Source organism: Pholis gunnellus (assembly GCF_910591455.1).
Source record: "Pholis gunnellus genome assembly, chromosome: 20".
Lineage (NCBI taxonomy): Eukaryota > Metazoa > Chordata > Actinopteri > Perciformes > Pholidae > Pholis > Pholis gunnellus.
Window position 1 is genome coordinate 16,500,962 of NC_136547.1, and position 17,191 is coordinate 16,518,152.

The 17,191-nt window shown below is 42.1% G+C and overlaps 1 protein-coding gene across 1 annotated transcript; it reads left to right on the top strand.

Annotated features, from left to right (window-relative positions):
* Window positions 1-99: 99 nt before the first annotated feature.
* Window positions 100-3,300, top strand: bloc1s5 (biogenesis of lysosomal organelles complex-1, subunit 5, muted). Its single transcript, XM_079181008.1, has 5 exons — window positions 100-415; window positions 783-865; window positions 1,186-1,306; window positions 2,060-2,118; window positions 2,312-3,300. The coding sequence occupies exons 1-5, from the start codon at window positions 397-399 to the stop codon at window positions 2,483-2,485; spliced, it is 456 nt and encodes a 151-aa protein (XP_079037134.1). The 5' UTR covers window positions 100-396; the 3' UTR covers window positions 2,486-3,300.
* The last annotated feature ends 13,891 nt before the right edge of the window (window positions 3,301-17,191 follow it).

A 17,191-nucleotide genomic window follows, 5' to 3' on the forward strand; every position in this document is an offset into this window, starting at 1 on the left:
CGTCTATCCTCTCTCTTATTAAGGCGGATGTGACACCCCTCTCCCAGCCACTTGGTTCAGCCCACAGCCTCGTACCCGGAAGTAGTAGTAAATATTTACTTTGCAATCAGCTGACTTCCATCCATATGACTGCAATTAGCAAAAGACCACTGCAGTTTCTTAGCATATTGTTGCTAGTATGTATTACTATATAATTAAAATATAGGCTACGTTAATGACGGGTGGTTTAGGTCAGCTAAATACCTCTTTCGCTTTCACAATTAACGTCCAGTTAGCTTAGCATTTGGGACACTCAGGCCTAGCAAGTGAATAGCAGTTAGTAGCTGGTTGAGCTAGCTGCTCCAGACAACACTTTGATTTAACTACTACAACAACGTGTCAGCACAATTGGTCAGAATGGACAAGATTGCTAAAGGTGAGTGAAATCCACAGCAGAAAAAGTATTCTCATTGTGGGCATGTTAGCGTGTTTGGCTCCACTGTTTACCTTTAATGCTCTGATCTCAGATGGCTACATATGAGGCTATTCAAGTGCAGTGTGAAAGACATTAGGATTTGTTAGCTTTTATACACCTGTAAAGAGTGAATGAGATGCAGAACTTGGTTTGCATTATATTAATAATAAGATAATACCTTTTTATAGCGTGCATGCATCAGCACAACATTATTAAGGTGTGCTCATAGTATGATACTTGCTTTTCATAATAATGTTGTAGAATGATGTATCCTGTGTGTCCTTTGTGTTTAAGCTGAATGTAATGCTTGTTGTGTTTGGTGCTGCAGATGTTGGGGATATCCAGTCGCGACTGTTAGACCACAGACCAATCATCAATGCAGAGGTCCGCTACTTTGTGAGAGAGTTTGAGGTACCTGTTATGAGCATGACAGATGTGTCTTAGGCTACATTAGATAAACCCTAACCCATCCTGTTTTAACAATGTACCCCAATAAATGTACTGCACATTTCAATACAGAGTATTTATTTTCACTACCATCAATTTCATGACGAACCAAATTTTGTGAGAGAATCTGTCCAATGTTTGACATCTCTGCTGCTCCATGGAGTGATCAATATACTTTAAATATACCGTGTTTTCTCAATATGGTGTGAGCCAGTGCTAGATGTTTTCAGTCTTCTGTGTGCTATGCCTGTGACAACACTGAGCTTTCCTCTGCTGCTGTTCAGGAGAAACGTGGACACAGGGAGAGCAGACTGCTGGAGAACCTCAATAAGATTGTCCCGGAAACAAACGAGCAAATGCTGCCGACAGATTTCGTGGGCATGCTGTCTGATGTTGTCAGACGTTGTAAGTCTCCTCTCTCAGATTCACACTTTATAGAAGTTACACACTTTGTAAATTGTGGTTAGATTGTGTCATTTTATGTTTGACCTGACATCTAATCAGACACTATGTATTGTTGCCATTTCTACATTAGAATAGTGATATTACTTCAATTAAGTGAACTTTCTTATGCTTTAAGAAAGGTAAAACATATAAAGTTGTGTGTTGTTCTTCCTAATGTTTAATGATATATTTGTTCACTCTACTTAAAGCAAACAGTGGCCACTGAGTCACTTATAATCATATTATAATAACAGTAATTATAATGCATTATAAATATATTATAATGTATTGCAACTATGAGAATTATAATACATTATGATCCCTGCAACAAAAAGGTCAGTGAGTGACCAGCAGTTATGGAGGATCATGATACTTGAGCTTATAATCACTAGAAAATACTTTATGATGTGTTGTGATTATTATTGTTATAAAGCATCATGGCTATTTATGAGTGCTTATTACTATAATTACACACTACTGTAAGCACATACAAAGACGTATTCAACCACAATATGAAAAACTTTAATTTAAAGACATTCAACAACACAGTGTTTCATGTAATTGTGCTATATTCTGAATTCCTATGGTGGTACGATGACACAAGAAACCTACTTTGACAAACAATGTCAATCTTAAAAGATTATTATATCAATGTTGTGTTAGAGTAAATGTTCATTATGAATATTAAGAATATCTTTTGCTTCTCTCCCACAGTGGAGGCTGCTAAGCACATGGCAGAGAGAGTCCAGCAGAGGGAGCTAGAGGCACAGCAGGTAAAGATAACTCCAAGCAAAGGACTTAAAGCACAGGTGGACACATTATCATAGTACTGTGCATTTACACTGCCTTATATTATCAGCATCTTCAGTGCGGTGTGTGAATGCAAGAGGGTGTGACAGCTGAAGTCGTACAAGAGGGGAAACTTGAGACAAACCTCATCATTCTCATCTTCTTGTGTCCGTCCAGAGCGCCCAGCTGCAGGGGAACATGGAGCGTTTGAAAGATGAGTGGGCAGAGTTTCTGAAGGAGCAGCAGAGATTAAAGGAGGAGGTGGACGAGGAGCACGCCAAGGCTGTAGGACAACTCAGCACCCAGTACAGCGCAAAGAAGAAGGACTTGACCAAGTTTTCACCCCTCTAATCAGTTCGCGCTGGTGTGAGTGAACAAACCGCTCTTACTCCACGCGTGTGTTCGCCGTGGACACGGACGTCTGTTCTGCACTTCATCGTTGGCGTAAGATGTAGAGGTTTTTGCACAAGACTCAACCTTTTCCAAAATCGTAAATATTAAAGTGTGATTAACAACGTGGAATTTCACAGGCCATCAAGCGTACACGTTTCTGTCTTTAGCTCATGGAATTTTCACGGTAACCTAGAAAGGCCTGGAATATGTCCTTTTTTAAAAAATAAGCAATCGTTTGATTGTTCCTTGGCCGTGAAGTTTTCAACATTTCAAGATTTTAATGGATGCCTGCCCGAAGGGTGCTGATGATAAATTTGCGTCGGCCTCAAGTTGAAAGCAACCTGGCGTTTGGCACCATGGCGAGATATTTCGAAGCACTGGAAGCCAGATCGTTAAATGTTAGAAAAGCCCTTCTGAGCAGGTGTGTTTAAAGCACAAGTCAAGTGTTGTAGAAACGAGCTCAAACAAAACAGTCATCCCTCACCAGCTCCCCCGTGTTTGGAACATTTGACCTCTGAAATTAACTTCAAGTAAACCAACTGTCTATGAAGTAACTTTCATTATAGAAAGGCCTTTGCTGAAACCAACAATGATTGATCTGCAGCAGCTGTTTTGTTGTTTGCTTTGCCACCTCAAATCTGATTTGAGTAAGTCACAAATCCAATATTTATATTCCGTTTAAACAGAAAAATAAAAAACATAAATCAGATTTTAGACTTTCTGGTTTACATTTTTTTTTTTTTGTGGTCATGTTTATGTAAAGAAAAAAGATTAATAAACACAATCAAGGTGTTAATTTACTTTTTGCTTCTCCGTTTATCATATTAATTGCACACAGAGGCATATGCTACAGTGGAAATGCTTACCTTCTAAGTATTTATCAGTTATAAAGCATATAATATAGTTGTTACATGAAATCGTATGGGTCTGGTGGCGGAGACCCTCTGAGGTTGATGAGGTCGCTGCACTTTTAATGAAGTGTTTTGTTTTGGCTCCAGACAATAGTGGATTCTTAAACAGGTTAATGGCTGGGCGGGCACACTGGACACATTCCTGGCATGGCTGAGAACAGACTTCATCTCAAACAACGTAATAGAGCAAATATTTTCCATCCCCCCCTCTCACAACCACACACTCCTCTAAACTGACACCTCAGCTGTCGACTGTCTCATCTGAAGAAGCAGGTTTGGACTTCGCCTCGCCCATCAGCAAGTAAAACAGTCTCTATAAGGAAAATAAGAAGAAAACAAAACAAGCCAGCAGATACTGTGTGGCAACACAGCTGAAGCCAACTCGGTTCTGTATCCCCTTTCACAGAAGCTGCAGCTTTTTTCCATTTGGCTAGCAATGACCTGCCCCCGTCCGGCTCTCATGCAAAACCCTGCTCTGCCTGTGTCTGCGTCTCTACATGTGTGTGAGTCGGTGATGGCTGGCGTCAGAGATCAGAGAGGGCACGGATGTGTGCCAGCAGATGTGTGTGTGTGTGTGTGTGTGTGTGCGTGCGTGCCTTTCCTCCGCCTCGGAGACTGCAGCTGTCCAAGTCGGAGACGGGCCATCATCGGCTAACGAGGAGCGACAATACGGAAACGTGGCCCACCCGCGCCAGCAAGGCACCTTTTCATCTGCCCCTGTTTGCTTTTTTGGTTTGGTTGGAAAGAAGGAAAACAGTCCGAGTACATGAAAGGTCACCATTAAAGTCATATGAGTGTTAGCTATTCATGGGTGGAGTCAGAAGCTTAAAGTGAGTCCTTGTTGGCTCTGATAAGTGCAGGATTGATATCTTCTAGAATGAGTTTTGATATTGCTGTGTAAAGCCAGATTTAGGATTTAAGTCCAGACAACACATAAAAGTGGTACTTCCAGGAATCAAACATGGACACAAGTTTCGTCATTTCTCTGTTCAGGTCAGAGTAACCTTCCACCATCTCCAATTGCTCTACTAGACCACTGCGTTCAATAATAACATGCGCTTTGCCAAACCAAATTGACATTAAACAATCTGGGATTTAGATCATCTGTTTGTGGCCGAGGGATTGCAACAACAACAGGTTTCGACATTCATAGGAATTTGGGTTCTAAGTTGAAGTGCAGACTGAAAAGTATGTAAAGCCAGAAATCTCTGCGCCTGGTAAAGTATTTGTTGAGCGACTGGTACTGATCAACAACAACAATCGGTGCCCTGTTTAGTGGCGTAGAACAGGAAATGTTACACTCTGTCTTAGACTTTTATAGAGAATCTGGTCCATCTTGATAGATATCCGTCAAACACTGAGAGGAAACTGTCCGGCGTCCCGTGTACTCAGGCTGCTGACACAGAACCTTTGCCTCTACCCCGACCCGTAAGACGACTCCGCGTGCAGAAAAGAGTTGGGCACTGGCTGAAAATCTCCTCTTATCATCCTCCTCAGCCGGCCGCCTCAAGTCTCTGGACCTTAGCTGCTGTGTTTTTTTTGTCTCCAGTGTCCATCAGAGAGCAGTGTGCTCTTCCTGTTTTGAAGCGGGAGCAGTGCTCTCGGGCCACTGAGCTAGCCGTTCCCTGTGCCAACACAAATGGTAAAGGAAGCAGCAGCACCCAGCTGGAGCTCCAGTGGGCAACACACAGGAGATAAGGGGTCGTGTTAGTTGATGCAATCTGATGCCCTGTCTGACGAAGAGCTTTCCACATCCACTGGAAAGGATGGAATGTGTGACTGGGGATGAACTGCGCAGGTTACGTTTGATGAAGACGTTTGCTGAAAAACAGGATCTGGTTTTAGTCGTTCAATGCTGGATTGAGAGCCGACAGAGAACGGTTGAAGCTGAGCTCGCATGACAGTTTCAGTTTGATCGACCCACAACGCTACTCAGCACATTCTTAAGGCCTCCCAACATCTGCTTGTAAGAGTGACCAAATCTCAAGATGTCAATGAAACTATATTTGACACTAATCGCATGCATATGAACTATGTAAGGTGTGCTTTCCTTAGCTCTCAGCAACCCACCCAAGAAAGCCCTCAAATGAGGATATATTATTATTATTATGTGCCGATTCGGCTTAGGAACACTTTACCACGAACTTTGGCCTCCAGATTTAACGTGTTGAAACCTCAGCTTTCTGACAGGAAATACTGGATATTGTATAACTTCATAAACATTCAGGTAATTATCATTGCAGGATGCCGTACTGTGTTCATGATCTCAGCTGTCTGGATATGAACCCAATTCCATCCATGGTTCTTTCCCGTGAGCTTAGTGAGTGCTAGAGGGATCAAACACAGTGTTTGAGCACACTTGTGTTGGCTTGATGTTTGAATGTCTATTCCCTCTCCTTTAGTGCTGTACTGTTTGAAAATTAATCAAATAGCAGCGGAGGTTGAATTTCCTTGAAAAAAAAAACAAATAAAATACACACAACCTCGGAGGACCGCTACAGTTTCTTCAAAGCTGACAGCAAATTGGCCTTACTAAACATTTTCTTTTTGTTTCGGGATCACCTTTCGTTTCAGTCGACTGATGAGAAAAAGCAGTTTTTTTTGTGTGTGTTGGAACAACAGAAAGCGAGGAAGGTATTCGTTCACCCCCGCCTTCCTCACAGCTTATGAGAATTTCTCTGCCTCTGCGTGCTCCCTCTTTTTCTTTTGTGCTACATGATGGGCCCCTGTTACTCAATTACTAAGGGGTCCAAAATGAAAATGCCAATGAACAAAAGCACCACGCTTCCGAGTTAATAACGCGGCATAAAACCACCCCAGGGATTCGGTGATGGGTCTTGGGGCGGATGGTTAAAGCAGGTGGCAATATGAATTCTTTGGCACTAGCAAACGTTCACCCAGTGGATTTCTAAATAAGAGTAGGAGAGCTCTCAAAGCTGCAGTAAAGCAAATTAAGAAATTGATATTTCTCTGAGGGAAAGTTGCAAGGCATGCTGGATAGTCTCAGACTCTGGCAGCTTAGGAAATGAGCACTGGGTGGCATATAAAAGCAATCACTGGAAAGAAAGGGGATGGAAATGAAATGTCCCACCTTTCACTATAAATTCCCTTATTAACGAGCACTGATATGCTCCCCGGTGAAAGCTGACACTGTAACATGTCATGTTTTTATTCTGTACAGTGAACACAGCCAGTTTATTAACCAGATTTATTGATCAGAGTATCTCTCTTTGAAAGACACACGTCTCTTTGTGCAACAAAGAGCCTAATTAGCTGAACTGAGCGTGATGTTTTTTTTTGCATCTGTTCAGTTTCATCAGACAGCCTCGCTAATGCAACAGCTCGGTGTTCCCGCCAGGTCCAAGAAACACAGGTAAGAGTCCAGCAACAACAAACACCTTCCTCGGACAATCACGGGGCAAACAATAACCAGCGAGAGGACGCGGAAAACTGCCTGTCATCGGCCAACGGCCACCAGCAGCAAAAAGGCTGTTGTCGTCTAGATTCCTGAACCGTAGAGGAATGTCTGACTTCACTGCCAGCCACATAGCTTCTCAATGGCTTTGATTTTCTCTGCTTTCTGAGGTATTTTTAAGATGTTATCTCCCTTTAACTGTTGCTGTTTCAATGGTTCTAAACCCTATAACTATTGAAACAGAATTTCATACAGTGGAGAGAAAATGTCCTATTTTTACTTAAAAAAAAAAAAAGAACGTTAACATCAACCGAAAGGTTGTAAATCCTGCAAGAATTGATTTCTGGCCACTTGTGGGCAGCAGAAACAATGTAAAGCCAACATATTATCAACTTTTTCATTTGGAGCCGTTCAGTATTAAGGTACGTTTTTATCATTTGTATTAAGCTCTGTTTTGTTCTCAACCAACTCCTGGGGGAAATGTTTGGCCAGAAAGCAAAACAATGAGCTGCAAGACACAAAAAAGCTTCGTAGTGCCGAAAGGAAACTTCAAAGACAATAATTCTTAGTGAGTTTGTCGTACAAGTAGTCATTGTAAATATACAAGCACTTCAGTCAATTGACTTGACTCTATTACTGAACTTCCTGCCAGCTCATTGCACTCTAGATCTGCATCTTCCTCTATTGAAATGTTCCTGTTATGAAATAAGGGGTATGATTTAAATCTACCGGGCATGAGAAAACCATTTGCTCTGATCAGTTATTCGTTACTCATTATCTGGGTATTGATTTATGGAGCTAAGTCATGGAAGAGAGAGGAGAAAGCAAAGCAATATAAAAGATGATTCAAGGCCATGGTGATTGAAGTAACAGAGATGCTGAACTACAGTGTATTAAATCTGATAATTAAAAATGAAATGCTTAAAAATCCCAAGTATGTTGTTCATGAGTTCAGTGTGTGTTGTTGAACAATGTTGTTCAGCCGTACCCGCAGGGCTTTTCAAAGGAATATTTTCAGTTTCTGCAACGTTAGGATGAATATAAAATAAAACTGATATAGCTGTAAAAGTGTAAAAAGTCAATAAAATCAGACCCCATTCTCAGTGAACAGGTGGTTTCCAGATTTGGAGAGGATGACACAATGTTTTACTGACGTCTTACTTATCTTTAACAGATAGATATAAATGGAAGTCAATGCCAAGAAATACTCAAATACATTTTCCAGGCAAAATGTGTGACTTTCAAGATAGTTAAGATATAATTACTCAAAAATAATTGTTAGTCATAAAACTACACAATGAAAGTGTGAATTGGCTGTAAATAACAGTGACTGTAGGACTCTCCTTTCTCCTACCTCATCATAAATGATAGGCATCTTAAACACAGGATTATCCCTGAACATTTTTCGGAGGCTAAACTAAATAATAGAAAAAGATAAGCTCCCAAAGTAGCCAACACTTCACAAAGGTAACTAAGCATAATGGTCCTTAAAAAAAAAAAAGACAGTGGAATTTCTCCCCTGTTGTTGTCAGAGCAAGGCCTTTGCTCTCACTAAATGATCTCACGATGAGATCTCCAAGGAGCATCTAATATCCTACCTCAGTCCCTAAAACCCAATAAATCAATCAGTTGTTCTTTACAAGCCCGCGTGTGTGTGTGTGTTACCCATTCAGGAAAGAGAGAATCCCCTGCTGTGGCTCGCAGCTTAAAACCATCCTGACTGACAGAACAATGAGGCAGACGGGAGACGGGGGAACAAGATGTGTTTTGCCTCTGTGTGGATGTGATTTCTGCGTCCGTGTGTGTTTGGAGCGGCCCGTGAACCCCCCCTGAATGCGAGTCAGCCTCTGATCCTGGCTTTCTCCAGGGAGGCCCTGGCTCTTGGCAGAGGAATGCATGGGAGTGGGCTCCTTCAATAATGTCAACTCTCTTTCGGGGGCCCCGGGAACGGCCCTGGGCTTCGCTTTTCATCGTTTCCCTCCCCTTGTCTCTCCGAACCCAAGTGGGCTGCTGCTTTTGCTGCTGCTGCTGCTTCGTTTCAAGCGTAATGGCTTTACCGTGAGGCTGCGGGAGAAAGACACAGAGGAAGGGAGTACTGCATACCTACTCTATGCCAATGTTAAGCACATGTCATGACATCTTGTTAGAGCTCGACATGACTTTGTCTGTCATTCAGCAGACAATGCAGAATCCCAAACAGATATGTCGAAACAGTCTGGATTTTGAACTAGCTATAAGGGAAAGTGAATAAGGTGAAGCTAAAGCCAGCAGCAGTTTAGCTGAGCTGTTAGTGAGCTTCAGAGGTGCTGGTAGTTTTTTGTTTGATGCTTAGCTTTTTCCCATTTGCCTCCCGTCTCTATGCTAAGCTAAGCTAAAGGGCTGCTGGAGTGGTATTAATCTTCTCATCTAACTCTCAGCAAGAAAGCCAATAAACACATTCCCCAAAATGTTGAAGAATTTATTTTAAAGGTGTGACTTTGCTCCGTCTCTTTTAATGACCCATTAAATGCATTCATTTAAACTTGCACCCACTGCTCTGTGGTGTGGTTATGGTCTAGCAGATGTGTGGAAGGAGTACAACTATACGCTTTTTAACAGCTACGATATGCGTAGAACAGAAAGGGAGGCGGGAGACTAACAAAAGGAGAGTATAGGAGAAAAAGACCTCTGAGGATAGAAAACCTAAAAAAGGAAAATCAAGAAAGATAAAGCAGAAGAACCCCTAAAAAAGAGAGTCAGACCAATCAAATGAAAGTAATGACAGGAGATGAGAGGGAGAAAGAGAAGAACAAAGACAAGGGAAAAAGGAAGTATAAAAGATGGGATGGGAGGGAAAGACACAGAGGAGGGAAGACTGGTCCCTGGCCTGCAGATCAAAGCAGGCGGTGAACAGCAGTTCCAGGCCGATCCTCCCAGCACCTGCTGCTGCCCTGCAGCCAAGTCAAACACTTTATTCCAGCAGACGAACTGCTTAATGGCTTCTGTGGAGGGACATTTACCGGGCCCATGACTGACTCTGCAGACGCTCAGAGGTGCAGGCTGCTCTGACACACACACACACACACACACACACACACACACAGCAACACTCAAAGGCTTCCTTAAACTCGTTCTTACTCACTGCCTACACAGGGTGACACATCCAGGAGAGCGCACACAACTTTCTGTGTGCGATCCATCCGATCATTTTATTGCACATCTGCTCAAGAGTGGAGAAATCCAGACACCTGTCAGAATCATAAACTCACTTAAAGTACCCACGGACGGATGGAGCATGCATATGTATAAGAGACATTTACAATAAATCACAAACACCTGATTCAAGCATTGTGCACGTTTCTGCCCACTCTAATGCAGCGCTGTTAAAGGTTGTGGTTGGACCTGAGTCAATACGGAGCAGAGAACAAATCATCCTTAGAAAAACAGTAAACATCTGTTTTGTGACTTGGCCACCTCTCACTGGCAATGTCAGCCTGACCTCAACGAGGCTGGGCCCCTTTTTACATTTTCCATGAGAGCAAACGGGAGTACCAGTAAGCGGGTGACAGCATCTGTAATTTCTTTTTTTTTTTCAAAAAGCAGGGGAAAATAAAAACAAACCTTGACGTAATGAGGGCAGGTACTGCGGCACCCGTAAGGTGTCTTGCATCGTTTGTCCAAAAAGAATAAAACCATGGACAGCGCGTGCGTACGTCCTTTGCTCAAGGCATTGGTTGTTGATGACGTTTACGATTCGCCCCACATGAAATACTGTCTCCTCAAACATCCCTTTAGAACCCTACTCTCCTTGTAGCTATAGTCCACATGGCCGCAACGTGATTTGTAAGTTGTGAATGACATTTGGATGCATGACATTGGATTTTATTGGACACCAACAGTATGTCATCCTCGAATGATCTTTGTTGGGAAACTCTGTTTTCTATTTCAGAGGCTGTTCCTGGCTGCACAGCGGCAACCGTGGCCCCGCTATACGTCTTGCTCAAGGACACTTTAGCGAGCAGTATGCATGCGTTCCAGTGTGTGGGCTTCAAGGGGATCTCTGTTATTATTTTTACCGCAATATTTATTTGTGTGGCATATAACGTTTAATAAGGCTAAGGGGATAGAAAACTGGATTTTAAGGAACATCTCGAACACGCTAAACATCCAACCATGCATAATTCCTTTTAACGACGGTTAGAGCTTTAAAAATATCAAAAATATGTTCAGTTCCAAAGACCCCAAATTACAACGACTCATTTAAAGTCTATTATGATATTCAGCACAGCTAAAAACGTTCCCACTGAGGCACCAATGATCATGGTGAGATAGGCTGGCCTGCAATCTGGAAACGCCAGGATGTCCATGAGTCCAGGTCTTCTTTTCTCCTCTTTTCTCCCACTCTTTGTTCTCTACCTTCTTCTCCCGCTCTCTGCCCCACCTCAACCCCCTCACAATCTGGCCCGTATATCCTGATCGCTTTACCAGCAGGAAGTGGGGCTTTTACAGTAAAGGCTCTACCAAGAAGTGAGATGCAGAGTCCAAGTCGATGTGCTGTCAGTGCTTTGCCACTTCTTTTATTTTGCAGACGCTTGTCGACATAGACAAGACTTGAAATGACAAGTGGTAGAGTGAGTCTCATGACAAGGCTGCTTACAGCTTTATGGGGAGCAGTGACAGGCACCATTAGCAGTATGTATATAGGGTCAGAAAGTCAGTGTGTTTGCATTTTCATGAGGCTCTACAGCATGCTGCAGAAACTCTGTTGGTGCGAGAGGTGAGAGGTCACCCAGGCATAAAAAAGGAGGACTTCTTCAATCAAAACTTTTTTCCTCAAAATGTCAGTTGAACTTCATTCACACTTTGCACCAATGAGACGATCAAAGTTGACCATCTAGATTCTAGAGAAAGTAAAAGTTGTAACAAGTTTTCCGTAAGTGAGCCTGCAGAGGGATCATTCTCTTCCAGAAAACCTCAATAAGGAATAAGATCTGCAGGTCAAATCTGTAATGTAAATAACTTTAAAATCAGACTGTAAACTAGCCAAGCTCTTTAAGCAGCAGCACGCAAGCTTTCTCAGTGAATGAATGAATGTGTTTTTTACAAATAGAACTATAACTTAACCATTGAACGCCAGGCCCTGTAATCCACGTAGACCTCTTGCTGCTCTTTCAGCAAAATGCCCCCCGTATGAAATGTTTGATCCTTTGCCAAAACGTACACTTTTTAAGACGTGTTGTGGCCATTTATGTCGTTGATTCAAATTCACTACGATTGAAGCCAAAGGTCATTTTTTGCAGGATCGTTTTTTTTTCCTCAAACAAGGTTTGATTTCCAGTAGCACCTGTCAATATCCAACCTGTTTACTGCAGTGGAGTTTCCAGCAGTGGGAAAGCCGCTGACCCTGCAAGCGCACAGACCGTGTGGAAAATGATGGTAATTCCAATACTGTTGATACCTCAGGAGACTTGGCACGGCTTTAGTCATCCGCCTGGATCCAGCAGAGAGCAGCAGAACATAAAAACACTTGGGATACAGCGGGGGTTGTCATGGTAATCCACAACCACCATAATAATGTCTCCTCTTCCTTCATATATCCGATTTCTCTCTCTATCCCACCCCTACTATTACTATTATTATTTAGCATTTTCTTTCTTTCTGTCTTTCACTTTCCATTTCCGTCATTCTCTTCATTTCTCTTTTTCTCCTCGCTCTCTATTAGCCGCCCGGATGAAAAGACAAGGGACTTTCCGGGTTTCTGGGATTGTTCCAATCACGTGGGAGAGCCCTTTCCTCACTGTCTTTTCCCAGCACAGGTGCCTGCTGCAGTGGCTCTCGTAAGCTGTCTGCAAATGACATTGGTTCCCCTCCGTTGGTCACATCCTGTGTCCCGGATATGATACTGCCATGAGTCTCGGTGTTCCGAATGGAAACACGTCTGGCTTTGGATTGCATGATGTCCATCTGTGGGAAGACTGCGCTGAAAGCAGCAGAAAGAGTGTCCAACAAGGTGATTCCCATGTGTTTACATGACAGAATTAGATTTGGTCAGAAATAGCCTCTGAAATGTTCCAGAAAGTCTTCTCTTTAAAGGGTTTCTCAGTGTGTTCATTGGCAGTGCCGAAAAGCAGAACTAGATACTGTTTGTGAGATTCAGTGTACAGCTGTTAAAGAGGAGGGTTTCTGCCGTTCATTGACATTTTTATGATGATTGAGTTCAAATTACTTCATGAACATTTTTTAAGTTCACCTGTGGCAGTAATGTGAGAGTGCATACAAATTCAAAGCACTAGTGCGACATTTTCGGAAATATACAAATTCATCTTGGTGCCGAGGGTCATGTTTGAAGAGCGATACCACTCTCATATCTGTGACTTAAAAACAACCACCCTCGCTCTGTTCAAGTACTTTGAATGTGCCAATCAGCACCTCTAAAGCTCTCTAATTAACATAGACAGGCGAAGAACTTAACCTTCTGGTGGACCAACATGGGGTCTTCTTTCAGACAAAAATATGGTAGTTAACAGCGAGGCACAAATCATTTTGAAATACACCATAAATTACATATCTGGCGATGTAAAATATCATTTTGCAAGTCCTCCTGAAACACCACAATCTGTTGTTTCTACACTTCTGTGTCCATAAGAATCTAGACCAGGTGTGGGCAACCTTGGTTGAAGTTTGGTAGGCCTAAAGATTATAAAGATGGCAGCTCTCATATATAATTACTAGGCCCTGATTATGGGATTTTTAAATGTCGCTATGCACCTTGCCTATATGGATGGAACACAATTTCAAATCCATTGGCGATTTAAACTTGGATGTTGTTAATTAACTTAATGTAAACCTAACCTAAACTGATGTTGATCGGGCGCACTGATTAACAAGAAACTGCCACTTCATATGAAAAAGGTAGCTGACCCCTGATATAGACAATCAAATATCCTGTAAATAACCAGCCTGCATTTGTATATCTGTATCTGTATATATGTCTATTTTGCTCTGATTGGAGCACTTTTTCATTCAGAAAAATGTACTTATACAGAGTTATGTAGTCCCAAGAGTCAGAGACACTTCATGAAAAACGTCTGAGCACCCTGCCTAGAGTCATTGCTCACTCTCTGAAGTTAGTGGCCTAGAACAATATAGCATGGACTGTTTTAACACATTCACACACACACTGCTCTTCTCTGTTATTCTCTGTTATTCTCGGTTCTCACTTTCACCCCGTTTGCCACCTGTCGACTCTTGCACTCTCAGCCACTGACTTCAGGCAATTAAGAAAATAAACAGAATGTCCAAGGGTCCCCCGGGTCCATTAATCTTTCTTTTTCCTATTACACAACGCTATAACTGGCCTGGCAACATGCCTGGTCATCAACAATGGGTAACCAGTAGACACCCACAACTATGCAGCCCCCCACTTCACCACACGAAATGTAGAATGTGTCAGCAGCAATTTGGTCATATTTACCACAGCTATATGACATGTTGAGATTAAATAGTGATGTGTGGTTATTGGCTTCCCATGGAAACAATAGAGCCCATTTGGGAGGGTTGAGCCTGTGTGTAGATGTTATTTATCATGTGCAAAAGTCTAGGAAAATAATCTCATATATCATTTTTCACCTCCAATTAACCATGAAGGCATTTGCGTTGCACAGAGTGAGCAGCGGCTGGAATGTGAGAGTGTAGCGAGCACCGTGGGTCACGAGTGGATGTCAAGGCCATTTTTTTATATAATAGCTCAAATAAACGATAGTGGGTGGGAGTTCTCGTACCGCTGACACCTTCATGTCAGCACAGTGGACTAAATCAGAGCAGGAATATGATCATAGCAGTCATAACAGTTCATACAAAAATACCTTTGATGTGAAATGGAAAGTTCAAGAACTCGGCGTGTTCTTTCACTCAGAGGCATATACGAGTGTTGAGCGTTTTCTTTCTAAAGAATCGACATTTTGCGTATCTCTTGGAAATATTTCAAGTTGATTAAATAAACAAGATAAATGTGTTAGTTAGTGTTTACCCCATCACCAGTCTTTATGCTAAGCTAAGCTAACCGGTTGTGGTATCAATATTCTCATCTAGCTCTTGGCAAGAGATGAGCAAATTTCCCAAAGTGTCAAACTATTCCTTTAACCCTTTGGCTACCAGAGAATGAGTCTTCAAGCCCACACGCATGGAAACAAATTGAGGTGTTTCTTAGGTGTACAGCTGTCATTGGGTGGCCTAAAATAATCTGTTCTGGTCCCAATGCGCAATTCATAAAGCATTAAGGTTTCTGCAGGCTTCTGGTCCTTTTGATTTATCTGTTGTTTTTTTCCTAGTTTGCTCCTGGCATGTGGGGGTCACGGCCAAAAGGTAAGACATTTTAAGTTCTCCCATGTTTGAGCTTTTACAGCCAAAGGATCGTCTCCTGTAAGCCTTAAGTTCAATGTCTCTTATATTGCTTCTCCATTGAATGTTTGTACTCTCTGTGGGCAGAATACTCTGCGTGTGTGTGTGTGTGTGTGTGTGTGTGTGTGTGTGTGTGTGTGTGTGTGTGTGTGTGTGTGTGTGTTTAACAGTGGAATTTCAATGGTTGTCAAGGGGACAGCAGGACAATGTCCTGAGACAAGTGGCCTCAAAAGTACCGAAACACTCGACACACACATAACTTCATAAACACCTCAGCCTGTACCACATATATTTCAAACTTCAGACACTGACCGTGCATGGTAGAATCATTTTCACCCACTTCTAGCGTATAAACATTCAAGAAAACCTGGTTTTATGAAAGAGACGCAATCGTCTGGAGTAGTGTCATACACCATAGTGTGCTCTGGGCGACAGCTCTGTCTGTTTCCATGCTGTAACCTCCTCCTCTCCTCATCCCACTCTTCCTGTTGTCCGGATGAAAGGAAAAAAGGGGAATGATTAAAGGGAAATACTGTACGTATGAAGGTTCTCTCCATTTGGTTTCATGAAATCACGACTGTGTTAAAAGTGAAATGGAGGACTTGCCAAAGAACTGTCAATCCGTGAAGCCAGCAGGGAACAGACACACACAGAAACATCGTTGTGGGAATAGATGCATGATTTATGTACACTGTCGCCATTACGCGAGGCTACAGCCCCCACGAGAGGCACTATTTATCCAGTGCAATAAATTGGATTAATTATATTTGTCTTAAAATGTGCTCACTCTCAAGCATCGTTTCCATCGTTGAGGAGGCAACTCTGACTCATATCTGACCATCGGTGTAGCAAACCAACAGTCCGTCTGTCATCTGAACCGGCGGGGATGTGACACCTGAGCTGTTGTGCCAATGTATTTATAGTTTAGGCAAAACGCTAAATTGTTCTCTTAATCCATTTTCATAATATTTCATCTTTTCATGGATGTTTTAATGGATTCATACCATTAGGAATTTAAAGAGTGGCCAGTTTGTTCTAGAGAGACAGCCTTAGGTGTGAAGGAAACTTAGACTGACTTGCCAAAGCGGTGCAGTCAACCAGAACTTAGTGAGCCATCAACCAATTTGGCTTTTCCTTACTGTACCAGAGGTAAACAAACTCTCAAATGTCTCCTAAATTATATCCTAAAGACATTTTTTTCACTGAGCTTCCTTGTGGGACTTATCTGGCCTTCCTTCAACATTTAAAGTGAAATGTTGTTAACTTAATATTCATCATCTTATATTTCATGCTAAACTGTTAACCAGGTGTCGACATGTCTAGAAAAGGGTACATAAGGTTACCCATAAAGGGATATGGCACATGAATCACCCAGCATTTTGAATGTAATTATATGGGGATGCTGTGTACACGCAGAAAAATGTCAAATCCTGTCAAGTCCATTTATGCATATAGCCCAAAAACACAAATTACCAATTTGCACCAAAGAGCTTTACAATCTATATATGAGACCCTTTATTGTCAAATCAATTGAATAATTATTTATGCAATAATGTAGGCTGTGTCCTTAGCAGCGGTCCAAGTTCAAATCCGACCCCTGGCCCTTTGCTGCATGTCGTCCCCTCTCTGTCCCCCTTTCCTGTCTATCTTTGGCTGTACTATAATAAAATAAAACTCAAAAAATGTCTTACAAATAAACACACACACACATAAATCTACATTATTGTTCATAGGGACCATTAAATAAATACCTTGTGACTATTTGAGTCTATCATGCAGTAATAAAAACCATGGGACAATGCACGCATGCCTACATCATTGAAGAAATAATGCAAAGCATCTTTAACAATAAAGTCGCTTGTACCAAATGGGCTTCCATACTTCCTCAAAGATCGGCATTTGTTTGAACCTGTCAGCTAACGCTTGCAAAGTACTTGCGGGCTTTCACAGATCTACACA

Excerpts from the sequence above, each read along its gene's own strand:
- bloc1s5 (XM_079181008.1), top strand. Across the intron at positions 866-1,185 it reads ACTTTGTGAGAGAGTTTGAG|GAGAAACGTGGACACAGGGA; the intron begins GTACCTGTTATG and ends GCTGCTGTTCAG. Across the intron at positions 2,119-2,311 it reads GGGAGCTAGAGGCACAGCAG|AGCGCCCAGCTGCAGGGGAA; the intron begins GTAAAGATAACT and ends GTGTCCGTCCAG.